Consider the following 26,254-nt stretch of genomic DNA (forward strand, 5'->3'; position numbering starts at 1 on the left):
CTTTTTCCACTCCTGGTTGTTATCCAGTGACCCTCTCTTGGAATGAATCCTGTTTTATGTGTGGGTATCAAATGAGCACTGAATTGCGTTTGGCTCCAACTCTTGCCTCCCGCATGAGGAATGCTCCCTAAGACCCATCACCACAAGAGTCGGGAAAGAAAATTTACAAAACAGATAAGAATTCCGATTGTTACTTTCTGCTGTTGCACAACAGAAATTCGACTGCTGTGTGGTTATATCAGAGAATATGCCACCACACAGGAAATAGGAACAGGAATAGACCATACGGCCCACCGAGCCTGCTCCACAATTCAACACGATCGTGGCCTTCAACTCCACCTTCCTGCCTGCTCCTCATATTCCTTGATTCCCCGAGAGGCCAAAACGCAGCCTCGAAAATTGAGCATCCCCAACCCTCTGAGCTAGAGAATTTCAAAGATTCACAACCAAGCTTCACTTAAATAAAATCAACATTAGTGATTGCGGTGACAAGTAGTCCCTAGTTATTCTCCATTAAAAAAAAACCCTAATTCTGAGTTAAAGCATTGTTGGTCTAATGAGATGTTTATTCAGTATTATTCATGGTTTATTTTGTCATAGTTCACCATGTGTCTTCCTCTTATCCAGTACAATACCCAGTGATTATTCTGCTGGTCATGTATGTTATCCATCAATGTGGATTTGGGTAAGAATAACTGCAGTGGGGTTATACAGAATGCATACGTAAGTAAGATAAATAGATACACTTGAGCGAGAGATGGTTGTGGCCGGAATGACGAGGCAGAAAATTATTTAAGTGGTAGACTTAAAGGGATGCTGTACTAATAAAACTTTAACAACATAGAACAATTAAAAAAATAAACTATTTCATGTCATAGTGTTGCTGAACACTCGAGTACGCTTTGAAGGACTTGTGCTCGAGAATGACAAGTTCAACCACCACCTCACGTTCCCGCCACAATAACCCACACCAAAAAAAAAGCGTTGCAAACTCTTTCAGGCTGAGCCGCTTTCAGCACAGGCTGGAGTCTGCCTGCAGTGCTGGAGTGTGGGCAGGCTTTCTCTGCTGGCTGCTCTGCAAGCTTGGTATGTGTGGAAGCGCCGCCTTCCAACGGGCTGTGTAATATCCGCCTGAGTTCTCATCTTCTCTATTTTGTTCTTTTCTTCTAAACGCTCGGAAAGACTTGCCAGAGGGACGGTGGGGAAGGAACAAGTCAATGGGAGCAGCCCCACCGTGAGAGGTAAAACTACCCCCCCCCCCCCCCCCCCCCCAAAGTTCTTGACTCCCACAGGTTTGTGTCGTTGGGCGGTTTTTGAAGGTGGAAGTGGTGGCGAGGGTCACAATGTGTGAGAGAAGGAGTTAGTTTTGTTTCAAAGTTTGCAGTGACGGATCTACTTGTTCAGGAGCGAGCGAGAGAGGGCGGGGGCAGGGGTGCGGGAGCTTTCTGGCACTGACAGGTTGGGTCCGTGCGGCTGAATGGGACATCCGACTTTGAGAATGTCCTTCCGTTCACTGGGGACCACCCTGGAGGGGGCAGGTTGGCCGCAAAGTGAAGTTTGCACCGAGTCTCTCTGCCTCTCTCAGCCCCCCGTGCCTGCTGCTTGCCGGCGGGAATCGCAGCTGACTTTTCCGCCTCTGCTGCTGCTGCTGAAACGCCATAGAATGGACCCACTTCCATCCTTAACTTGGGAAACATTGGGAGTTACTTTGTGCGGAATGTGGAGATGCCTACGTGGATCAAAGACCCCTGCCCCCGCGTAAAGAAAAGGAAAGGGAATTTGTGCCAACAGCCCCTCCCCCTCCTCCCTGGAATGATTTGAGTTTCTTAACCATTGATAGTGTTTACTGGCGCGTGTAACCAAGAAGAAATGGACAGATGTTGGGACTTGGCGTCCAGTGCAAGTTTTCCAGAAGACGAGAAACGGAATAGAAGCATTGTTTTAATTAGGACTTTAATATTGCAAACCCGAATCGATTTGCACCAGAAACTTTTAATTAACAGTGAGAAACTTCATTCCATTTGTGAATCCAACGACTTATTAATATTGAAAACCAGTATTAAATATCACTGTTAATTACAGTACATTATTACTTGATAATGACTCTTTAAGGGGTAACCAGACGCTGCCATTTATTTTACGTCATACTGACTATAGAAATACAGGTTGTAAAATATTTTTTATCCGGGATTCTGTTACTGCTTCTCCTTCCTATAGTGCATGCTGGATTTTTGAAACATTCTTTCATGGGATTTGGATTTCGCTGCCAAGGCCAGCGTTTATTTGTTACCCAATAATACCCCTTGAGTTGGTGGTGAGCTGCAGTCCATGTGATTATAGGTACACCCACGGTGCTGTTAGCAAGAGGATTACACGTTTTTAACCCAGGGACAGTGAAGGAACTGCAACCTAGTTCCAAATCAGGATGGTGTGTGGCTTGGAGGGAATGCAGGTGGTGCTGACCATGTGCTTCTTGAGGCTTGGGGTTTGGGAGATGCCTTTGAAAGTTGCTTGGCAATTTGCTGCAGCGCATCTTGTGCAAGCTACATACTGCAGACTTTTACTTTTTACCTACTTTACATACTGCAGCCACTGTGAGCGAGGTGGTGGATGGAGTGAATTATTAAGGTGATAGGTGGGGTGCTGATTAAACAGGCTGCTTTGCCCTGGATGGTGTTGAGCTCCATGAGTGTTAAAGATGCACTCATTGAGACAACTGGAGAGTATTCCACCAGACACCAACTTGTGCCTTATAGATGGTGAGCAGGAGTGCATTTGGTGAGTCAGGTGGTGGGTTACTTGCCACTGACCTGCTCTTTTAACTACAGTATTTATATGGCTGGTCCAGTTCAGTTTCTGGTCAATGATAACTCCCAGGATATGGAAAATGGGGGATTCATTGATGGTAATGCCTTTGATGGAATGTGAAGGAGAGATGGCTAGATTCTCTCCTGTTGGTGATGGTTATCTTGTAGCACTTGTGTTGTTGAGTGTTACTTGCCACTTTCAGCCCAAGCCTGAATGTTGTTCAGGCGTTTGTTGCATTTGGGTATGGATTGCTTCAGTGTCTGAGATGTCTTGAATGGTGCTGAATATTGTGCAATTAACATCTTCACTTATATCCTTATGATGGAGGGAAGGTCATTGATAAAGCAGCTGAAGATGGTTGGGCTTAGGACACTACCCTGAGAGATTCCTGAGTGATGTCCTGTAACTGAGTTGATTGACCTTCAACAACCGGAGCCATTTACCTTTCTGTTAGGGATAGCTCAAACCAACGGAGAGTATTTACCCTGGCTTCCATTTACTTAAAAATGTTGCCATTGCTCCTTGATGCCATACTCCGTCAAATGTTGCCTTGATGTCAAGGGCAGTCGCTGTCACCTCACTACTAAAATTCAACTATTTTGTCCATTTTTGGACCAAAGCTGTAATGAGGTTTGAAGCCATGTGGTCCCAATGACTCAAACTGAGCAAGTTACTTGTATTTATGTGGCAATTGATAACACTATCAGTGACAGCTTCCGTCACTTTGCTGATCGAGGGCGGACTGACAGGATGGTAATTGGCCAGGTTGAATTTGTGGACAGGACATCCGAGGGTAATTTTCTACATTGTCGTCTGGGTTGCCAATATTGTAGCAGCAATGGAACAGCTTGCCAAGGAGGCGTAGCTAGTTCTGGACCACAAATCTTCATGTTACTGCTGGATGTTATTAGGATACATAGCCTTTACTGTGCCCTCAGCCACTTCTTTATATTATATGAATTGAATTGGTCGAAGTCTGTTACCTGTGATGGTGGGGATCTCGGGCCAAGATGGATCATCCACTTCACAGAATCACACCGTGCAGAATAGGTCTTTCAGCCCTTCGTTTCTGCACCGATGCATGAAAATCACCTGACCTACCTAACTAATCCCATTTACTAGTACTTGGCCCATAGCCTTGAATGTTCTGACCAGCGAAGGGTTCACTCAGGTGCTTTTTAAAGGATGTGAGGCAACCCGCCTCTACCACCCTCCCATGCAGGGATTCCAGACCCTCACCATCCTCTGGGTAAAAATGTTTTTCCTCAATTCCCCCCTAAACTTCCTGCCCCTCACCTTGAACTTGTGTCCCCTCGTGACTGCCCCTTCAATTAAAGGAAACAGCTGCTCCTTATCCATCCCGTCCATAATCTTGTACGCCTCAATCAGGTCACCCACCAGTCTTCTCTGCTCCAACAAAAACAACCCAAGCCTATCCAACCTCTCTTCACGATTTCATGAACAAAACTGCTGAAGAACCACATTGCACAGGTATTGAGGAAGCAGCATACGATCTTTAATCATGATTAAATAAATAAATATGCAGGAAAAACTACTTAAATGTTCCATCCCAGGCAACATACTCGTGAATTTCCTCTGCACTCCATCTAGTGCAAACACATCCTTCCTATAATGTGACAATCAGAATTGCACACAGTACTCCAACTTTGGCCACAAAAGTTCGATAAAACTCCAACATACCTCATGCTTTTGTAATCTAAGCCTCGATTGGTAAAGTCAAGTGTTACATATGATTTTTACACCACCCTATTAACCTGCCCTTCCGCCTTCAGAGATCTATGGACAAATGTGCCAGGGTTAGGGTTCCTTGTGACATACCATTTCTTGAATACTTCCTTGTTAAATTACTCCTTCCAAAGTGTATCACCTCACACTTTTCAGGGTTAAATTCTATCTGCCAGTTATCTCCCATTTGACCATCCCGTCTATATCTTCCTGCTGTAATCCAAGACACTAAACCTCACTGTTAACCATCCGGCCAATCTTTGTGTCGGCAAACTTACTGGTCCTACCCCCCACATAGTCATCTATGTAATTGATATAAATGACAAATAATAGGGGACCCAGCACAGATCCCTGTGGTACGCCACTGGACACTGGCTTCCAGTCACTAAAGCAGCCTTCAGTCATCACCCTCTGACTTCTACGACTAAGCCAATTTTGAATCCACCTTATCATCACCCTGTATCCCATGTGCATTCACCTTTGTAAGGTCCCATGTGGTATCTTGTCAAAGGCTTTGCTGAAATCCATATAAACTACATCAACTGCACTCCCCTCATCTACACACTTGGTCACCTCCTCAAAAAATTCAATCAAATTTGTTGGACGTGGCTTGTTGCAAATTCTTCAGCCTTGTCCTTTCCACTGATATGATGGGCAGGCTTCCCAATCTATGTGGATGCGAATGTTTGTGAACCTGCTTCTCTAATTATTTAATTGCCAATCACCATTCACAACTTAATGTGGACTCTCCGCAGAGCTTTGATCTGATCCGTTGGCTGTGTGATTGTTTAGCTCTGTCTGTCTTATGCTGCTTCCTTAATACCTGTGTTCTATATTTCTTCAGCAGTTTTATTCATGAAATGCTTGAATTGTTTTAGGTGGGACAAGGTCTGGAGGAATAATAGCTAGCCTAGAACTAGGAAGTTCGCAATTCACAGTGATCCCATTGTAGTTAAATTGTACCGCAGGATGGGGCATTTCCTTCATGCATGACCATGGCTCTTTAAAATAATGAAGGGAATTGATAAATATTTGTGGTATTTTACATTCCCGACACCATAAGGAATCCATCTGTTACAACTGTGTAAATGTTCTCGCCCTGCTTGCGATGATGCACAGAGGTGGTGCGACTAGGTAATCCTGGCCATGTGTTCGGGAGACAAAAACTAGGGGCCATAATCACCAAAATATCTAATAGGGAATTCAGGAGAAACCTCTTTCGCCAGACAGTGGTGAGAATGTCGAACATGCTATCACCTGGAGTATTTGAGGCAAATAGCAGATTAATTTGAAGGGAAGTCATGAGGGAGAAAGGAATAGAAGGATATATGAATAAGGTGAGAGATGGCTTGCACGCCAACATTGGCATAACCCAGCTGTGCTGAATAGCCTGCTTCTGTGCTGTAAGTTCTATGTAACTAGATACATTTGAATTGTATTGATTGAAGTGGTTAACGCTGTGCCGGTTACAATAATTCTATTTGGGCAAAAGTAAAATGTCTTTGAAAATTAGCCAACCAGAATGAATAATGGAGACATGGATTCTGGATGATTCAGACTTTTCTTTGGGGGGTGGGGACTGGAAGAGGTGTTGGGAATCGATATGAAGTAACCTCCTTTAAATGATTTAAGTGGGCTTGAATCCACAGTGGGGTAGATTGTGTGGGGCATACAGATACATAGGCTTTTCCTCTTCTATATTTTTTCATGTTCTTAACTGCAAAACACCAGACTTATAAACATAAGATCGTAAAGATATTCTTGGGGTGTCTTTTGAGTAAAGTGCCTGTATTGGGTCCTTTTGTTGCTCAGGGATGTTTAATTTTAGTTTTGATTGTATTAGTTGGCAAAAAATAGTGTGAAGAGTTGGCCACATTGAACAAAGTCAAACATAGCAAAAGTTCGTAGGTACTAGGAGTAAGTATTGCTTTCAGATGTTTTTAATGCAAGCCTGTAAAATCTCTTGCTGCACACTCCTACAACCCAAGGTATTCATTCAGGGAAAAACTGCAAGGGTTTGAGAGGTGGATATGATTGATGTTGACAAGCCTCGTGCTCTTGTACTTATAGTTCCATGATCATCTTATTGCTCAGAATGATGGATATCTAGCAAAATTAATCACATTGAATAGATTTCCATCATTTAATAAAACACAAGCTGCTGTGAAGTTTGAAGTGAGGCTGGCATGTTAAAATAATTATTAAAGCTGATTGGCTTGGTGAGCTGGGCGGATTGTATGAGGGTCACTAAAAATGTTGTCATAACTCCCAAGATTTTACAAATTGCGAATGTGGATTAAAATGTCCATTTCCATTCTGTCAAGGACAATCCAATTGGAATCTACTAACCATAAAGATTACCAGTTACCACTCCCAATTCACTGAGCATATCTACCTTCCAATGATAAGTCATTGGGAATTGTCTCCACAACCTTATTGGAATAAACAGAGTGATTTTGTACATGCTGCCTGGTACTTAATTTGGTGGGCCCTGCCCAAAGTAGGCAATGAGAGGCTCTCGCTGGTTCTCCAGCTGGCAAGTGACAACCCCATCATCTATATTAAATTTTGCCATGTGTGTGTCTTTTGTGATGCATATACCATCTGAAATTTTCACGTTGACCAAAATATGAGCATTCATAAACTTTATGCTAATGATTCTGGATGAATTTTGTTTTTATTTTTGTTACTCCAGAGATTAATAGACATATCCCTTTTGTAAGCAGACATACACCTTATTTGAAAAAATGTTTCAGTGGATTGCTGCTACCCCTGTCTAACTGTCCTCTGACAACAGCATACAGCACACCATAAAATGGTTGTCCTTTTTAATATTTGCTATTTGAGATCTCCTTAAATAAGAAGATGGTAAATAATGTAGAAAAGTAAATCTGCAATCCTGTATCACGCTGACTTGCCACAGTACGATGCGAGATGGGGAGACAGGTATGACGGCACAGGGTGTCTGGCAGTTATTCACATGTATTCAATGGACTTTCTGATAGGCTGGTGGAGGCAAAATCTGGACAAGCAGCTACGTACTCAAATGGAAGGGACAGTAAATGCTGTCTGGATAGTCAAGTTACCAAAGCCATCTCATACACATCTATCTAGTGAATGCCAGCCCTCCGGAGGTACTGTTCATGCACAGACTGGGAGGCGGCTGAACATGTGCAGCTCAGCATTTGATGTTTTTTGGGCTGAAGACATAGACATAGACATAGAACAGTACAGCACAGAACAGGCCCTTCGGCCCTCGATGTTGTGCCAAGCAATGATCACCCTACTCAAACCCACGTATCCACCCTATACCCGTAACCCAACAACCCCCCCCCTCCTTAACCTTACTTTTTAGGACACTACGGGCAATTTAGCATGGCCAATCCACCTAACCCGCACATCTTTGGACTTGCCAATGTTAAGACTGATAAGATTCCATCATGAATTTTATTAGATTGATGGAAAGCAGAATGGCTTTGTCAATTGCCTTGACTTTTCTGGCGAGGGAAGATTTATCCCTGAATTATTTGCAACAATTAACCAAGTTTAGCTTAATCACATTTGTGGAAGAGTTAAAGTTAAAAGAGGGGCTAAGAACGTAGAAATAATTAAGGTAATAACACGCATTTGGGATGAGAAGTAGAAAAGCCTGACACAGGTAAAGCACAATGAGCTGCAGTTGCAGTTAAAGCAGCTGGAGATAGAGAAAAGCAGAAACTTGAACTTGAAAAAGAGGAAAAAGAAAGCAATGCGAAAGCTGGATTTTCAAAGAGAGAAAGAAATCAGACACCATGAACTGGTTAGAGAACAGCTTACGTTACAGGGTGAACAAGAGTCGACTAGTTTGGATGAGGAATCGAGTTCCACGCCGAGCTTTGATAGAACAAAAGGGAGTACACTACACTAGTGCCTAAATTCATCAAGGACCAGTTGAGAGATATTTTATCTTGCTTGAGAAGCTGAAGTGCCCAATAGACATCTAGGGCGGGATTCTCTGACCCCCACCCCCCCGCCGGGTCGGAGAATCGCCGGTGGGCAGCATGAATCCTGCCCCCGCCGGCTGCCGATTTCTCCGGCGCTGGGGATTTGGCGGGGGCGGGAATCACGCCGCGCCAGTTGGCGGCCACTGGCAGCAGCCCCCCCAGCGATTCTGCGCCCCGCGATGGGCCGGGTGGCCGCCCGTTTACGGCTGGCCCTGCCGGCGTAAATTACAACAGGTACTTACTGGCGGGACCTGGCTCCGCGGGCGGCCTCCGGGGTCCTTGGGGGGGGGGGGCGCGGGGGGATCTGGCCCCGGGAGGTGCCCCCACGGTGGCCTGGCCCGTGATCGGAGCTAACCGATCCGCAGGCGGACCTGTGCCGTGGGGGCACTCTATTCCTCCGCTTTGGCTGCTGTAACAGTCCGCAATGGCCGACGCGGAGATGAACCCACCCAGCGCATGCGCTGGGATGACATCAGCACATGCTGGCGCTCTCGCGCATGCGCCAACTTGCACCGGCCGGCGGAGGCCCTTCGGCGCCGGTTGTCGTGGCGCCAAGCCCCTTCTGCGCGGCCAGTGCCACGCAAACCACTCCGTGCCGGCCTAGCCCCTGAAGGTGTGGATGATTCCGCACCTTCGGGGCCAGTTCGACGCCGGAGTGGTTCACGCCACTCCTTCGCGTCGGAGTTGCCCGCCCCGCCGGTTCGCGGAGAATCCCGCCCCAGGTCTCTCATTTTGCAAAATATTTTGGTCGGAAAGGCTATGCGTGTGTATTCTAGCCTTTCAGAAGAACAGCCCTTAGATTATGAGGTAATAGGGCAACACAGTGGCACAGTGGTTAGCATTGCTGCCTATGAAGCTGAGGACCCATGCTCAAATCCTGGCCCTAGGTCACTGTCTGTTTGGAGTTTGCACGTTCTTCCCGTGTCTGCGTGGGTTTCACCCCCACAACCCAAAGATGTGCGGGTGGATTGGTCACGCTAAATTGTCCCTTAATTGGAAAACAAATTGGGTACTCTAAATTTATTTTTTTTAAATTGAGGTAATTAAAACTGAAGTACTTATTGATTAATAGAATTTGGGAGGGAGAAAGAATTTTTGTTTGACAGGCAGTTTCGACCAATGAAGTTAGGCCGAACCTTTGAGAATACGGGAGAGCAAATCACATTGAAAGAATTTTCAAACAGAATCCTAATAGCTATTGGGTCACACCTCTTAAGTTCTTAATGTCCCTAAGGTATAGGAAGCAGCGGCTCCGGCAGGTGGAAATGATATGTCACAAAGTTAGAGGATTTTCACAGTAACTTCACTGCAATGTTAATGTAAGCCTACTTGTGACACTAATAAAGATTATTAATTATTATTACATGGAGGCAGTAGATATCTATTTGTCAACCCACAGAGAAGCCGGCACAGTGGTTAGCATTGCTGCCTCATTATGCCAGGATCATGGGTTCAATTCTGGCCTTGGATGAATGTTTGTGTGGCGTTTGCACTTTCTCCCTGTGTCTGGGCAGGTTTCCTCTGGGTATCCAGTTTCCTCCCACAGTCCAAAGGTGTGCAGGCTAGGTGATGTATTGGGATAGGCGGAGGAGTGGCCTAGGGGGTACACATTCAGAGGGTTGGTGCAGGCTCGATGGGGTGAATGACCTCCTTCTGCACTGTGGGAATTCTATTCCATTCTTCCAGAAGGCAGTCGTGTTTTTTTAATTTTTCCAATTAAGAGGCAATTTAGCATAGCCAATCCACCTATCCTGCAAACGTACCTACCTCATCGGACTTCTGGTGATGGTGGGGGGGAGGCAGCCGCACACTGGAGGGCTCCCGCTCGGGAATAGAAATTTCAGAGTTTTAACGCCCGGTCCCGGGGACAATGGAGGCTGAAAAAGCTGTAAGAAGGCACAGGGAGGAGAAATGTCCAAGTTTGGGAAAAAAACGGCCGTGAAAAAGGGGGTTAATGAAAGCCCGCCGGTGAGTGGAAAAGCCAGCGCAGGAACTGTAAGGAAAGAGGAGGCTGGAGCACTAGGGAAGGCCGCATTGCTCACAGCAGAAGAAATGACCAAGGTGATGGCTGGGGAATTGAAAAGCAATTCACAAAACACGTGGAAGCGATGAAGAAGGAGATGGGGGTGGTATTGAAAGTGCTGGTAGATGAGGCAATTGTCCCGGTGAGGGAGGCGGTATCAAGCGCAGTGGCGGAGGTGCGGGAGCAAGGTGAAACACTGAAGGAAGTGGAAGAGACATTATCGTAGCACAGTGATCAACTCACCTCAATGGGGAAGAAGATGCGGAAGGTGATAGAGATCAACAAGAGTCTGCGAGCCAAAATGGAAAACCTGGAAAACAGATCCAGAAGGCAGAATCTGAGGATTGTGGGTCTGCCCGAAGGGGTGGAAGGCCCGAGGCCGACAGTATTTTGCCACGATGTTGGCAAAGCTATTTGGGGTGGGGTACTATCCCTCTATGAACTGGATCAGACTCATTGATTGTGTAGGCCTATACCAAAGGTGAGTGAGCCGCCAGAAGTAGTAACTGTAGGTATAGCGTGAAGGAGAAAGACCTGTGCTGGGCGAAGCAGAAACAGGTGGTGCAGTGGGCTGGAGCTGGCATACGCATATACCAGTATTTTACGGTGGAGCTGGCGAGGAGGAGGGCTGCCTTCAGCCGGGTGAAGAAGGCACTGTACATCAGCAAGGTGCAGTTCGGCATTGTATATCCAGCTAAGTTAAGGGTGACCTACAAATCCAAGGACTTTTATTTTGGGACGGCGGAAGCGGCGGAGGAGTTTGCAAAGGCAGAAGGACTGTGGCAGAATTGAGAAATGGGACTGAGAGCGGGTTGTGTCCCGATGTAGCCTCATGTAACTATATTTTTTCACTGTGTGTTGGCGTATGTACTAAATGAATCAACGCTGTATATTTGGACAAGGGAAGAGTTGGGACTTTCATTTGCAATGATGGTTCTTTGGGGATTGGGTGTGTATACGGGGGTTGTGTGCTGAAGAGGATTTCTTGGTTTTCCTGGGACTGGGCAAGGGGGAAGGAAACCCGGGCGGGGGCCTCCACAGTGAACGGGAGTGAGGTGGAGGGAGGGGCTGCGGCTATCGGAGCCTGGTACAACAGGTTTCGGTGAGTCTAGCCGGGGTGAAAAGTTGGGGGAAGGAACCGAGGTTGGAGGGAGGAGTTTACAAGAGGAAGTGGAGGGGAGGAGTCTGGGAGGGGTGGGGGTGGTGTCTACAATTCATGGGTGTCATTCACGATACTCTTTTGGGGATTGGATGGCATTGAATATTGGGGGGGGTGGTTGGGAAGGTGGACTGTATATGTCAATGGTGACCTTAGGTGATTCCTGATTCCTTTTTCTTTTTTCCTTTTTTTTCTCCCTTGGGAGGGTTTGTTTTATTTGATGCTTATATTGTCAGGTGGGCCGTGTTTGGGGTGGTGGGAGGATGGGATCGTTGTTGTTGGTAAGTGGATTGACATTGTATTTGTTACCATACTGTTTGTTGGTGGGGTGTAAATTCTGAAGAAAATGTGAAAATGGAGAATAAAAATATTTTTTAAAAAAAGAAGTAAATAAATATTTTGATCAAGAGAAAAGAAAAAAAAACAAAACTTACCTACCTCATCATCGCCACGTTTTGGAGACTCTGGAGTTCTGCACTTGCACTGACCAGGAAGGAGCTGGCTGCACATGCACAGCTCAGTGTTTGAAGTTCTTCAAGGCTGAGGGCAAGACTCCAGTGCACCTGTGTGAAAAAGAAACGGTGCGCAAACTGGACTAAGTGATCTGGGACAGGAGCACCATTTCAAAGAAGCATCCCAAACAGAGGATGGGGTGGTCCAAAAGAAGATTCCCAGATAGGGGACAAAGAGAAGTCCAAAAGAAAGAGGCTCCAAGTCATAAATGTGCTGTGATTGGCAGGCTTTAAGCATTGATGGCTTTGGAGAAGGCCTGTGGATCAGAGAATGCAGCAGAAGGTTGGTGACTCCGTGGTGCTGCAGCCATTTGGGCAAAGGTAAACCGTTTGGAGTAGCGTTGTTTTGCTCAGCAGCTGAAGTCACGTTCATGAGTTGTGCTGCATTGCAAAGTCGGGAATCCAGGGGAATGGAGCCTCGGGAGATGAGATTGAAATGCAGTGAGGTGAGCTGTTGTTGGGGAAGTCTGAGTGAGAGTGACTTTTGGAGAAAATTCCAAGATGGAAGACTGGAATCCTTCATAAGAGAGATTGAAGGAGATTGGTTGGCTCTGTGTTACTGATGGCTGAGTGGGTTGCTGAGAAATCCATGGGTTGTATCAGTTGCACTTACCATTTAAAGTGGTGTAGATGCTCGACCACATTTTGCCTCCATATTAGCTCCAGATTTTAAAGATTAAGATAGATATTGTAAATTGTTTTATCTTTCTGATCTCGTACAGTAAAATTTATTTTGTTTGTTCAAAAGCCGTGGCATTTTGTGGCTTTATTCTCTTCGCAATGTCTTGATTCTCAAATTCTGTCACTTTAAACAAAAAGTTATTGGTCTGTAATTGGATCGTATCAAAACATGGGAGTCTGGCCCAGGGTTAGAACAATATATGTGTTTTAGCCTTGATAGAATAGTTGTTTGAATGATTACTAACAGTTGCTTTTTCTATTCACCAGGAATGGAAATAGACATTTGCTGAAATCTATTTAATTTTTCATCTGGAAAGAGGAAACATCAAGCTTTGTTCAATCAGTGTTACTTGAAACAATTAACTCGTTGTAAGATACACCAAGATCTGTTCAGCTGTCGTTGAGAATGGCTTCAATAGACCCGTATTCTCACATAATAGTAAGTGCAAATCTTCCCTGTTACGGTGACCTTGATGACTTTATCAGATTTTCTGTTTGCTCAATTACAATGTATTTTTAAATGTTGCTTTATTCAGCCTGGGTATAGAAAACTTCACACTTCAAAGTCAACAAGTAAGTGCTCCTAGATCAGACTCAACATAGAGTAAAATTCCATCTCCCCTGTCTCACCAATGTTCTTCAGTCCCAACTTTGGAAAGCTTTCTATTCTACATGTTCTTCCATTCCCATTTGGGCCTATCATTGGTACCAGATTTAGATCACTTTTCCCACTGTCGGCCCTTTCCTCTTGGAAAGTGGGAAAGTTCCTAATCACAAAAAGAACTGGATTGACCTAAACTCATTTTTGGGGTTTTTTATAATCAGTCACATTGAGACCAGATTTGGACCCAAGTCACAAGGGGTGAACAACCCAGGGTCTAGCCCGCTGCACCATTCTTCTAGTCCTAGTGCACCTCCGTGATACTCTGATGCTATTCTTTAACAATTGAGGTATCTATATTCCCAGATCTCTTTGTTACATTTCAGTTTCTTACCTTCCAAGGGATAATTAGTATCCTCATTCCTCTGATCAAAATGATCCATCTCACACTTCACTAGTTTGGGTAGGTAGCATCATTTAAAGAGCTAATATTGGCACAGACACAATGGGGCAAGTAACTTCCTCCCTTATCAATTTGCATCAACATTTTGGCTGGCACTCTGGACTCAAGCTCATTACTTGTATCTTTTTTCTGTTGGAACCTTCTCTTGTTCCTTCCTTTCCTGTCACCTGATATTATTGCCACCTTTTATGCATCAATTCTTGGGTACTGACTCCCATCTAACCCATCACTACTCCTCCTCTACTCCCACTCTTTTGCCATCATCCAAAGTTTGAATTCCAAACCTTGGATAATCCCAGTGTCGAAATCTGGAATCTTCTCTCCCAAAAACCATTGGATGCTGCACCAATTGAAGCTTTCGAAACTGATTGAGGCCAAAGTGGGTTTATTGGAATTGAGCTGCAGTTTTGGCAAGATAGAATGGCTTATTCCTGTTCCTATGTTCTACAGTTACTCTCTGTTCCTCCATAAAGTTTCTATCATACAGCTATTGCTTGGTAGCAGAAATTCCCATTGCTCCATTTTCACTCACCAACCTTCCCATCCAAAACATCCACTGGTGCCTAATCTAGCCAATGTCATCCTTGTCTAGCTCAACCTCGCCAGAAATGTCCCCTCAGACACAGGCAGTGGATCACAAATGACCAGCTATCACTGCATTCTACTCGACAGAGTCTTGCTGAAGAAAGAGACACGCTGCTGAAGTCTTTCAACTTGTACTGATCAGGGCATCTCACCAGAAAATACTAACAGCAAAGGGAACAATAATTTACACTGCATCAGAAAGAGACCACTGATTGCTGCCACGTTGATTCTGATTGGTAGAGGCAGTGAGCTGCCTTCTTGTACAGCTGAAGTCCCTAAGGTGTAGGTCCACCCATAGTGCTGATAGGGAGAGGGAGTTCCAGGATGTTGCCCCAACGACAGTGAAGGAACGGCGATATATTTCCAAGTCAGGATGGTGAGTGACTTGGAGGGAATCTCTAGGTGGTGTCCCAAAGTATCTGCTGTTCTTGTCCTTCTAGATGGTAGTGGTCGTGGGTTTGGAAGGTGTTGTCGAAGGAACCTTAGTGAGTTACTGCAGTGCATCTTGCAGATGGTACACACAATTGCCGCTGTTCATCAGTGGTGAAGGGATTGAATATTTGTAGAAGGGGTAGCAATCAAATGGGATGCTTTGTCCTGGATGGTGTTGAGGGGTGGCACAGTGGTTAGCACTGCTGCCTCACAGCTCCAGGGTCCCAGGTTCAATTCCGGCCTCGGGTCACTGTCTGTGTGGTCTGCACGTTCGTCCCATATCTGCGTGGGTTTCCTCCGGGTGCTCCAGTTTCCTCTCACTGTCCAAAGATGGCCATGCTAAATTCCCCCTTAGTGTCCAAAAAGGTTAGGTGGGGTTGCTGGGTTATGGGGATAGGTTGGGGGTGTGGGCTTAAGTAGGGTGCCCTTTCCAATGTCTGGTGCAGACTTGATGGACCGAATGACCTCCCTCTGCACTGTAAATTCTATGATTCAATGATTCTTGAATGTTGTTGGTGCTGCACTCATCGAGGCAAATGGAGAGTATTCCGTTACATTCCTGACTTGCATCTTATAGTTGGACAGGCTTTTGGGAGTCAGGAGGTGAGTTACTTGCCACAGGATTCCTAGCCGTTGACCTATTCTGGTAGCCACATTATTTGTATGACTAGTCGAGTTTAGTTTCCGGTCAATGGTAACCCGCACGATGTTGATAGTGCGGACTCAGTTATGGTAATGCCATTGAAGCTCAAGGGGCGATGGTTAGATCCTCTTTTTTGCTGTAGGTGGTCATTGCCTGCCACTTGTGTGGTATGAATGTTACTTACTACTTGTCAGCCCAAGCCTGGATATTGTACAGGTCTTGCTGCATTTAGACATGGATTGCTTCAGTATCTGACGAGTCCTGAATGGTGCTGAACATTGTGCAGTCATCTGCAAACATCTTCACTTCTAATCTTATGATGAAAGGGAGGTCATTGATGAAGCAGCTAAGAGATGGGCCTAGGACATTACCCTGAGGAACGTCGGCAGTGATGTCCTGGAGCTGAAATGTTTGACCTCCAACCACCACAACCATCTTCTTTTGTGCCAGGTATGACTCCAACCAGCGGAGAGTTTCCCCCCTGATTCCCATTGGCTCCAGTTTTGCTAGGGATCCTTGATGCGATACTCAGTCAAATGCTGCCTTGGTGTCAAGGACAGTCAGTCTCCCCTCCACTCTGATGTTCAGCTCTTTTGTCCATGTTTGAACTGAGGCTGTGATGAGGCCAGGGGCTGAATGACCCTGGCGGAACCCAAATTGAGCATTAGTGAGCAGGTTTTTGCTGAGTAGGTTCTGCTGGATAACACTGTTGATGATCCCTTCCATCATTTTGCTGATGATGGAGAGTAGACTGATAGGGCGTAAATTGGCTGGGTTGTTTTGTGTCAACAGTGCCTTGTCTTGTGTACAGGTCATACCTGGGCAACTTTCCACATTGCTGGGTAGTGCCAATATTGTAGCTGTACTGGAACAGCATGGCTCGGGGTACAGCAAGTTCTGGAGCACAAGTCCTCAGGACTATTGCTGAAATATTATCATATATCATAGAATTTACAGTGCGAAAGGAGGCCATTCGGCCTATCGAGTCTACATCGGCGCCTGAAAGAGAACCCTACCTAAGCCCCCAATTAACTTCTGGATACTACAGTGCAATTTAGCATGACCAATCCACCTAACCCGCACATCTTTGGACTGTGGGAGGAAACCGGAGCACCCGGAGGAAACCCACGCAGACACAGGGAGAACGTGCAGACTCCGCACAGACTGTGACCCAAGCCGGGAGTTGAACCCGGATCCCTGGCACTGTGAAGCAACAGTGCTAACCACTGTGCTACCGTGCCGCCCTTGTCGGGGCCATTAGCCTTTGCAGTGTCATAGAAGTTAGCTTCCCTCGAGAAATAAGTTTTATATCCAACTTGTGTCTTATTCCTCACTTCTAATCTTCTTTATAATTTGAACATTGCTTTATACCTTCTGACTGCATTCTACAGCGGGACAGGCATGTCTGTGCATGTGCTGGACAGATTTACCTGAGTGAAGGAAACAAAGAAAACTCTCATTCAGATGGGATCTCTTCCCAAAGTGCTTTACAATCAGTGAGTCTATTCTTCTGGGGCCAGTTGACATAAAAGAACAAGAGCAGAAAGCTTTTAATATGCCCAACATTCCTTTTCCAAACAGCCCAGGATAAAAATTGATCATTCATCTCAATGTTGTTTATGTGTGTCCATGTTATGCAGAAAATGACTGCACATTTGCCTCATTTAACAAATCCCAAACTGTCAAAGTAATTAATGGTGATTGAGAATTTAATGAGTGAACTAATGAGGTACCAAATAGTGAAAGGCTTTCTTTTCTGTTGCTTGTGGTCTTACATTGGACAACGTCATGTTAAATAGGGAGTAGTACGGGAAGAGGAAATATAATTGGATGGGGCCCTTCTGACAGGCCCAGTTACAGAGCCAACATCATTATTATCGAGGGTTTCTTTCTATTGGCACTTTCCAGGGTTCACTGTGAACAATTGTTAATAACTTTCTGTGGTAATTATTGACGATTTAAAAAAAAATTTTAGAGTACCCAATTCATTTTTTCCAATTAAGGGGCAATTTAGCGTGTTCAATCCACCTACCCTGCACATCTTTTGGGTTGTGGGGGCGAAACCCACACAAACACGGGGAGAATGTGCAAACTCCACACGGACAGTGACCCAGAGCCGGGATCGAACCTGGGACCTCGGTGCCGTGAGGCTGCAGTGCTACCACTGCGCCACCGTGCTGCCCTTTATTGACGATTTTTTAATTGTAATGCAAGATTGTTTGCACTTTTTCTTTCTTTGTTTAATCTCCCCTCCTCTCCTAAAGATGGTTATTTACAATAGAAGACACAGCATTCAGTGCCTGACCCAGTTCCTGTTCGCACAGACACACACTGCATACTTACCAACAAACATTACATTGCTCATGATCAAGCAAGGGAAGAAGTTTGGCTGATATTCTTTTTTCCATTTCTGTTCCTGGAAGGAGTGGAATTTGGAAGTCTGGCTCCTATTCTGCAGTTTGCTGGCAATCAGCAGTGATCGCAGTTCGTTTGGAATTTATAATTTTTTCTTTCATGATGCATTTCTTACCTCAATGGCTGTCGCTCAAAGAAACCTCTTGGCAGTTGTTCCTCCATTTTGACTGAGGACTCTTTGTTAAGCACAGTGTTTCTTCATCCTGTGACATTGGGCGCGATTCTCTACCCCCCCCCCCCTCCCCCGGGCTGCTTGGAAGAATCGCCGCTCGCCGTTTTTCATGGCGAGCGGCGATTCTCCGACCCAGATGGGCCGAGCGGTCTGCTGTTCGCGGCCGTTTCACGACGGCGACAAACACACCTGGTCGCTGCTGTCGTGAAACGGGAGTGAGAAGCCCGTTTGGGGCTTGTAGGTGGCCTAGCAAGGAAAGAGCACCACGATTGTGCTCAGGAGGGGACAGGCCCGCGATCGGTGCCCACCGATCGTCGGGCCGGCGTCCAAATCGGACGCACTATTTCCCCTCCGCCGTCCCGCAAGATCAAGCCGCCACGTCTTGCGGGCGGCTGAGGGGAAAGACGGCCACCGCGCATGCGCATGTTCGTGTCGTCAGCGTCATGACGTCAGCCGCGCATGCGCGGGTTGGAGCTGGCCAACCTGCGCAAGCGTGGCTGACGTCATTAGGCGCGCCGGCCGCGTGACGCCCCTGCGGCCGAGATTTACGGATTGCCACTCCTAGCCCCGCCGGGAGGGGAGAATAGGGGGCGAGGAGCGGCCTCCGAGGCCATCATGAAACTCTGCCGAGTTCACGACGGTCCTCCCGATTTTTCCCGGGAGCGGAGAATTCCGCCCATTGTCTTAGTCACATTTCTGATTCAAGTCCTTGGGCGTGCCCGTAAAATGTCAGCAAAAAGACAAGGGCCGGGATTCTCCCCTACCCGGCGGGGCAGGGGGTCCCGGCGAGTTGGAGTGGCGTGAACCACTCCGGCGTCAGGCCGCCCCAAAGGTGCGCAAGTCTCCGCACCTTTAGGGGCCAAGCCCTCACATTGAGGGGCCAGGCATGCGCTGGAGCGTCAGCGGCTGCCGACGTCAGACTGGCGCATGCGCAGGGGAGCGGGTCTCTTCTGCCTCCGCCATGGTAAAGATCATGGCGAAGGCAGAAGAAAAAGAGTGCCTCCACGGCACAGGCCCCCCCTGCCGATCGGTGGGCCCCGATCACGGGCCAGGCCACCGTGGGGGCACCCCCCAGGGTAAGATCCCCCCACCCCCCAGGACACCAGTGCCGGCCCACCCGCGCCACCAATCCCGCCGGTCAGGTAGGTGGTTTAATGCACGCCGGCGGGAGAGGTCTGTCAGCGGCGGGACTTCGGCCCATCGCGGGCCGGAGAATTGCCGCAGGGGGCCCGCCGACCGGCGCGGTGTGATTCCCACCCCCACCGAATCTCGGGGGGGGCGGAGAATTTGGGACACGACGGGGGCGGGATTGACGCCGGCCCCGGGCGAATCTCCGACCCGGCGGGGGGTCGGAGAATCCCGCCCAAGGTCAGTGCAGCCAGTCTGTACTTCAGAGAACCCCCAAGTGTTCAGTCATCAAAAGTGCCCTTTTGACTTATCTAGATGCCAGTTTTCTGTGAGTTTGGTCATAGTGAACCTGTGCAAGTGGCCTTGAATCTCCATCACATACTGCCTCTTCTGATTTCAGCCTGGTTAGGTGTGCTTACCAGGACAAAGTTTAATTAAACGGATGACCTTGAAACAGTTTGCTTCATTTGATTGATATGTCAGCCAGTATGGCTGGAGCAGTACAATTGCCTTCATTAGCCTCTGCCTCGTGGCAGGTTCCTGCAGTTGATTTGCTATTCAATAATCCCTCCAGGAGAATGTGGAGGTTGGGGGTATGGGGATGACTGGGCTCAGCTGTGATATCCGCCCTCATTGAGCAGTCAGCCTAGACTATCTGGGCTCAACATTTGTTCAGGACTGTTTCTGAGTGTGGAGGTCACGATTTGCGATCTGTCGTGCTTATTCCATTAAGGCAGGCAGCATGCAAACTTTGTGCTGCCTTTTCATTGAAATGATTGTAGCGTAGTCTGGAGTGGGGCCAACACTGCTGGCTGGCTGAGTGCCCATCAGTGTACACTAATAATACATGGTCGAGCTAGTCTGGTACTCTTAAAAACAGCCTGCTCCTCTTAAAGGGGAGTTGTACTTATTAGCCAAGAGGCATTTTGAGTCAATTAGAGATCAGCATTGCTCTTTGAGATAGTTACAGATCTTTTTGACGCTCAGGGGTTAAGTTCAGTTTTTAGTGTGAACATTGTGAATGTCTTCTTTCTTTCTCTGTTAATTTTACAAATCATACCTTTTAAAACCAATCGTGCTCACAATTTCTTGAACCGTTCCCCTATGAGAAAGCTGCCATTCATTAAAAATAGACTTTCAAACCCTCTGTAATGGGTAGGTTTTTAAAAAAAAACTATAGCAAAGGAAATAATTTTACGAATTATATATAGTCACATGATTGTATCCAAAATGCTTAGTCATCAATGATGAGCTTTTCTCACACAAAAATTATTGGTATCTAGATGTTTAATAAATATTAGTTGTGGTTCCACTTCCAAACATATCCTTTCAGTTCCTGCTTCTGTTCAGTCACTTGAGTTTATTGCTTATCTGAAAGTGCGTGCTGATTCAGCTCACAATGAAATGTTGAAGTATGTCTGGCCAGTTTCTTTGGTTACCCAGTATGCTGTGGTCACTGACCACCGTTCCCCTGGGCACACTTGGGCACACTTGGGTTATCTATCATGATTCTACTTCCGAATGCTCTGCAGCCAGTCAAACTGTCCCCTGTTGTTCTGGACCCACTTTTGTTTTCCAACCTTTGGTAAGGAACTGTAAGAAATTAGGAACAGGAACTGATGAATGAATGGAACAAGGAAGGCGCGAAGTTAGATAATTTAAGAGGAAGCTGGGTATATGTTTGGTAGAGAAATGAGATGGCCTTCCCTTAAATATGTTGGTACTGCGCAATGCCATGCATTGCTTGTTACATTCCCACCTTCTGTGAAATTAAATATAGTTTGTTAGAAGATAACAATAAAATAATTTGATCATATTTTCAATCATTGTGCCTGCCATTTTATTGAAATTTTAGCTTTGTACCCATAGTGACAGGCTTCATCGCCTGAAGGATGTTGCAAAGAATCACCATGTTTGTTAAAGTTCCAACTGCGCACTGAATTGAACCGCTTTCTCCCAAATAGTCAGATTTAAGTGTTTCTCTTTAGGTGAGATCTATTTGATTAGAAATGTAGAATAATCCTCTATGTGAGAGTCGGGTGAGAATGATTGGCCATCTGGGCAAATGGACAACTTTGCCTCTTGCTGTCTCAAATCATTCACAGTAACTTCATCGCAGTGTTAATGTAAGCCTACTTGTGACACTAATAAAGATTATTATTACTTGTTGCAATCCCTTACTTCAGATTGATTGACCAACTGTAATATTGTCCAGACATTAGGGTTGCACCACTCTGTAGCAGTGGCATTAAAAAAGTAGATTCTGCACTTCCCCCACACTCTGTCCATTTTCCTCACCTCATCTGCTAAATACACTGACTCAGTGAAATATGGTTTGCTGTTGTTGGCAGCCTTCTGTATCCTATCACAGGAGCCCAGACAGCTGAGATTCTCCAGACATTATAATGGCTACACATAGACACAAGCAGCACACAGAGTGATGTCTTGACTTCCTTTAACAGGCTGAAATGATACTGTGTGGGATTTTAAAAAAAATTTAGACTACCCAATTATTTTTTTTCCAATTAAGGGGAAATTTAGTGTAGTCAATCCACCTAACCGGCACATCCCCGTGGGGACAAAACCCACGCAGACACGGGGAGAATGTGCAAACTCCACCTGGACAGTGACCCAAGGCGGGATCAAAGCTGGGTCCTCAGTGCCTTAGGCAGCAGTGCTAACCACTGGGCCACTGTGCCACCCCTGCTGTGTGGGATTTGATGATGAAAGATTTGACAGTCTATTCAGACAGATCGACTATGTCTGATAACAAAAAAAGAGTTTTCACCTGTGGATATCCTAGTACCATGGTGGACAACATGCGACCCGGGGTCCACATCTGACCCATCTGGGCTCAATGTGGCCCCCACGAGACATTTTATTGACCCCAAACGCAGGGTTGGCATATTCTGTCTGGTGTAGTTCTTTTTCCCTTACGGTATGACAGTAATATGCATGTAAAAGGAAGGCAAATGGAGTGAGGTGAATGCTGATTGCACACAATATTGAAATGGGAGCATGCGCTCCCTTTGCATCCAAAGCGTCAATATTTATTTTGTTTTTATCATTCTGAAGTTGATAGTTCTGTTAATAAAAATGATTAAGCACTTTCTATAACTCGTTATGAAATATTCAGCGTGTATTAAATTTATTTAACCTTATTCATGGGGGTCATAGTTAATGAACAAGCCCAATTTCAATCTTGCGGTTCACAGATATGAAGGAGGGCCACACATGTGGCCCATCATTGCCCTAGTAAATGAAATAAAACTATTAAAAATATGACCAGTTTCATAGATTATCATAGAATTTACAGTGCAGAAGGAGGCCATTCGGCCCATCGAGTCTGCACCGGCTCTTGGAAAGAGCACCCTACCCAAGGTCAACACCTCCACCCTATCCCCATAACCCAGTAACCCCACCCAACACTAAGGGCAATTTGGGACACTAAGGGCAATTTATCATGGCCAATCCACCTAACCTGCACATCTTTGGACTGTGAGAGGAAACCGGAGTACCCGGAATCGAACCTGGGACCCTGGAGCTGTGAAGCAATTGTGCTATCCACAATGCTACTGTGCTGCTCATTTTTCAAATTATACCCTGGAAATGGCTCTGTATTATTGTTTAATACATGTCTCCAATTTTGCTGAGGCCTTGGTGAAGCAGGATTTCCATGACTCACCATCTGTTATTTTATGCAGCTTGGGACATCATAGAGTTTACAGTGCAGAAGGAGGCCATTCAGCCCATCGAGTCTGCACCAGTCCTTGGGAACAGCACCCCACTTTGTCATCTGGACTCCCTACAGATGCTGCCAGACCTGCTGAGATTTCCAGCATTTTCTCTTTTGGTTTCTAATGGGTGAAAGATGGAAAAGGGGGGAATATTGTCTTTAAGGAAAGCAGGCTGGCTGTACCACTTGCTATTAAGACATGCTGTCTGGCCTCTTGCTGATAGTTCGGCTAGCCAGTAACTAGGTCCCCTCTTGGGCTAATGCTTCAAGTAAGTAAATGAGGAGATAGCACTAAACATCCATAGTAACAGGCCTGGGCAGGTCACAAAATATGACTCTACATTCTGAAAACAGGGTAGACTAATTTATATTCCCTTTCTGTATGGCCGTGGGCTCTGAAAGATCCAGATACCACCCTAACACACAACCACTATTCCTTGAGCACCTAGCACATTGATTAGATTTTACTTCAGATTCTGTTTGATGAGTCTTTCTCCTCTGCAGCCTGCATTATCACTTTTGTGTTTGATAGAGCAGGTAGCTGTCAGAATGCTGCATAGAATTTACAGTGCAGAAGGAGGCCATTCGGCCCGTTGAGTCTGCACAGGCTTATGGAAAGATCACCCTATCTAAATGCACACCTGCACCCTATCCCAGTAACTCAGTAATTCCACCTAACCTTTTTGGACACTAAGGGCAATTTAGCATGGCCAATCCACCTAACCTCCACAACTTAGGACTGTGGAAGGAAACCGGAACCCGGAGAACACCCTTGCAAACATGGGGAGAATGTGCAGACTCCGCACAGTGACCAAGCCGGGAATGAAACCTGGAACCCTGGAGCTGTGAAGCACCTGTGATAGCCAGTGTGCTACCCTGCCGTCCTAGGCAGTTCAAGGTAGCTGCTAAAACCTTCCCAAAACACGTTGACAGGCTTTAAAGGCACAGATGCACATGGAAATGTGAGTCATCTGATGATATTGCATGCCTCTGGCCATATGTGTCACCAGCAAAATACGAGCATCTGCAGTCCCTTGTCCAGCACCTGACAAGGCAGCTGAAGCTGAAAAGTCAACAGAATTAATTCAAGTGAACAATCTGCTGTGGCTGCAAGAACCTCAGTCTGATTCGATTGTAAACCCCTCAAGTGAAAACCTTTTGAAAGGCTTCTCTCATGGTTATCATGCCATAGTGAAACTAACCTTCGTGCTTGCAACTGTCTGTTTTCCATGCTTTGGATATTAGGATACTTACTCATTTTTGAGAAGATCCGAGTTCGACTGATAAAGGACAGATCATATTAGAATATTTTGCATAGATGAACTGATATGATAGTACTCTGTTTTCTGAGAAATGGTCCACTCAGAACTCAACCTTGAGCGATAACCAATGAACTAGATGAAATGATCGTGGTATCCTGCCTGATAAACAAAAATAGGAAACAAAACCATTCAACTTATTTTAGCCTTGTCACAGACTCTGGCCAATCCACGTAATCGCTTGAGGGGATATTCTACATGGTTTGGTGATATCCACAGGGACACAAACCAAACCTGAGATATTTATCCATCCCTCCATTTATTTTTGAAGGCCTGTTTGAGAGGTGCTACTACCCTTCCAGCACCAACTGTTACAAAGTGCTGAATGGACGAGCTTTTATCTGAAGATGCATGCATTGAAAGATCCAGATGATAATGGTGTAAATGTTTAGTGTAATATTTATTGGTCAGTGTACAAAGGCACAGCAAAATGCATAAGCAGGGATTGCTAATTTTAGGTCGATGGGGGAACTGGCTGCATTTAGCTGTCTTATTGAGATGTCCAGGGAAAGTCTAAAACTTGATTTTATTTAAGTTTCTTTCTGTTACTGTGTTCCTGTGTCTGTCAGTCTTGCTGTCTGGTGTTTATTTGTCTTTTTTTTAATTGAAAGTACCCAATTAATTTTTTTCCAATTAAGGGCCAATTTAGCATGGCCAATCGACCTACCCTGCACATCTTTGGATTGTGGGGGTGAGACCACGCAAACACAGGGAGAATGTGAAAACTCCACACGGACAGAGACCCGGGGCTGGGATCGAACCTGGATCCTCGGCGTCGGGAGGCAGCTATTTGTCTTTTTCTTACTCTTTTCTACGTTTCAGTCTTCCTTCTTTGCCACTTTGAGAACTCTTTCCCCCCCCCCCCGCCAATGCTTTCCACACCCAGCGTCTGAACTCCACTCATTTATCCAGAACTCATTCACTTGATTTGCTCTGTACAATTTCCATTGGTTCACCAACCCTCAGTGTACTGTTGCTCTGTTTACTTGCTGTAAATATAGCAGTCAATATGGTTGCCTTCCTTAATCCTAATTGTGTTTACACTTAGAGTCGCCAGGTATCTCTCGATACCGCCACAAGGTACAAACCCGAATACTGATCAAAGAGCCAATATACCAGTTAGTTCAAAGTCAATACTATTTATTTACACACACAGTAATATCTACTCATGCACAAAATACCATAAACTAAACTATCTCTAACGCTAACGCCTATACTTAACTTCGGGTGTCCACTCAGTCAGAGGAACAATGGACGTTGTTCGGATCTGAGGTTGTTGGGTTCGAAGTGGTACAGGAGAACAGCTAAGGTCGTCTGTCTGGTAGCTGTCATAATATACACACAGGTATATGATGGTGCACAGACAGGCAGTGATTGACACACAGGATGACCAGTAAACACACAGAACACAGCAGCCAATCATCAGACAGGACACGACCACTATAAAGCCAGAGGGCACTAGTTTTCCCGCTCTCTTGGGATCCAACCTCTGAGACAGTCAGAGCCCGTGAGCAACAACTAGAACATACACCATGTGGTAGTAAGATAGTCTGGTCAGGTTAGCCTCAGGTCTCCAGTCAAGTCAGCATAGTGTCAACCCACAGTTAAAGTATGTATAATAGTTAAGAGTTCAATAAAATCGAGTTGCATTTCTTCAAGTGTTGGAAGCCTGTCTCTCACTGCTGCAGTAAACGCAGTCCTCGCAGACCCAGCTTACCCAACACATCAGTAGCGAGCATTGACCTTGAACTTACTTGCTTCTGGTGATGGTTCTCCACTTTGAGAGCCAAGTCCAAGAGAGCAAATCTCTCGTGGGGGTTCCTTCTTATACTTGGAGGGGCTTTGCGC

At 45.8% G+C, this 26,254-nt stretch overlaps 1 protein-coding gene across 1 annotated transcript in view; it reads left to right on the forward strand.

Annotated features, from left to right (window-relative positions):
- Positions 1–1,056: 1,056 nt before the first annotated feature.
- Positions 1,057–26,254, forward strand: part of LOC119964711 (cytosolic phospholipase A2-like) — a 183,268-nt gene continuing 158,070 nt past the window's right edge. Inside the window, exons 1-2 of the mRNA XM_038794593.1 lie at positions 1,057–1,241; positions 13,180–13,351. Coding sequence (XP_038650521.1) covers positions 13,319–13,351 — 33 coding nt within the window. The 5' untranslated portion in view covers positions 1,057–1,241; positions 13,180–13,318. The remainder of the gene's footprint in view (positions 1,242–13,179; positions 13,352–26,254) is intronic.

Source organism: Scyliorhinus canicula, chromosome 4, assembly GCF_902713615.1.
Source record: "Scyliorhinus canicula chromosome 4, sScyCan1.1, whole genome shotgun sequence".
In the NCBI taxonomy this organism is placed as follows: Eukaryota; Metazoa; Chordata; class Chondrichthyes; order Carcharhiniformes; family Scyliorhinidae; genus Scyliorhinus; species Scyliorhinus canicula.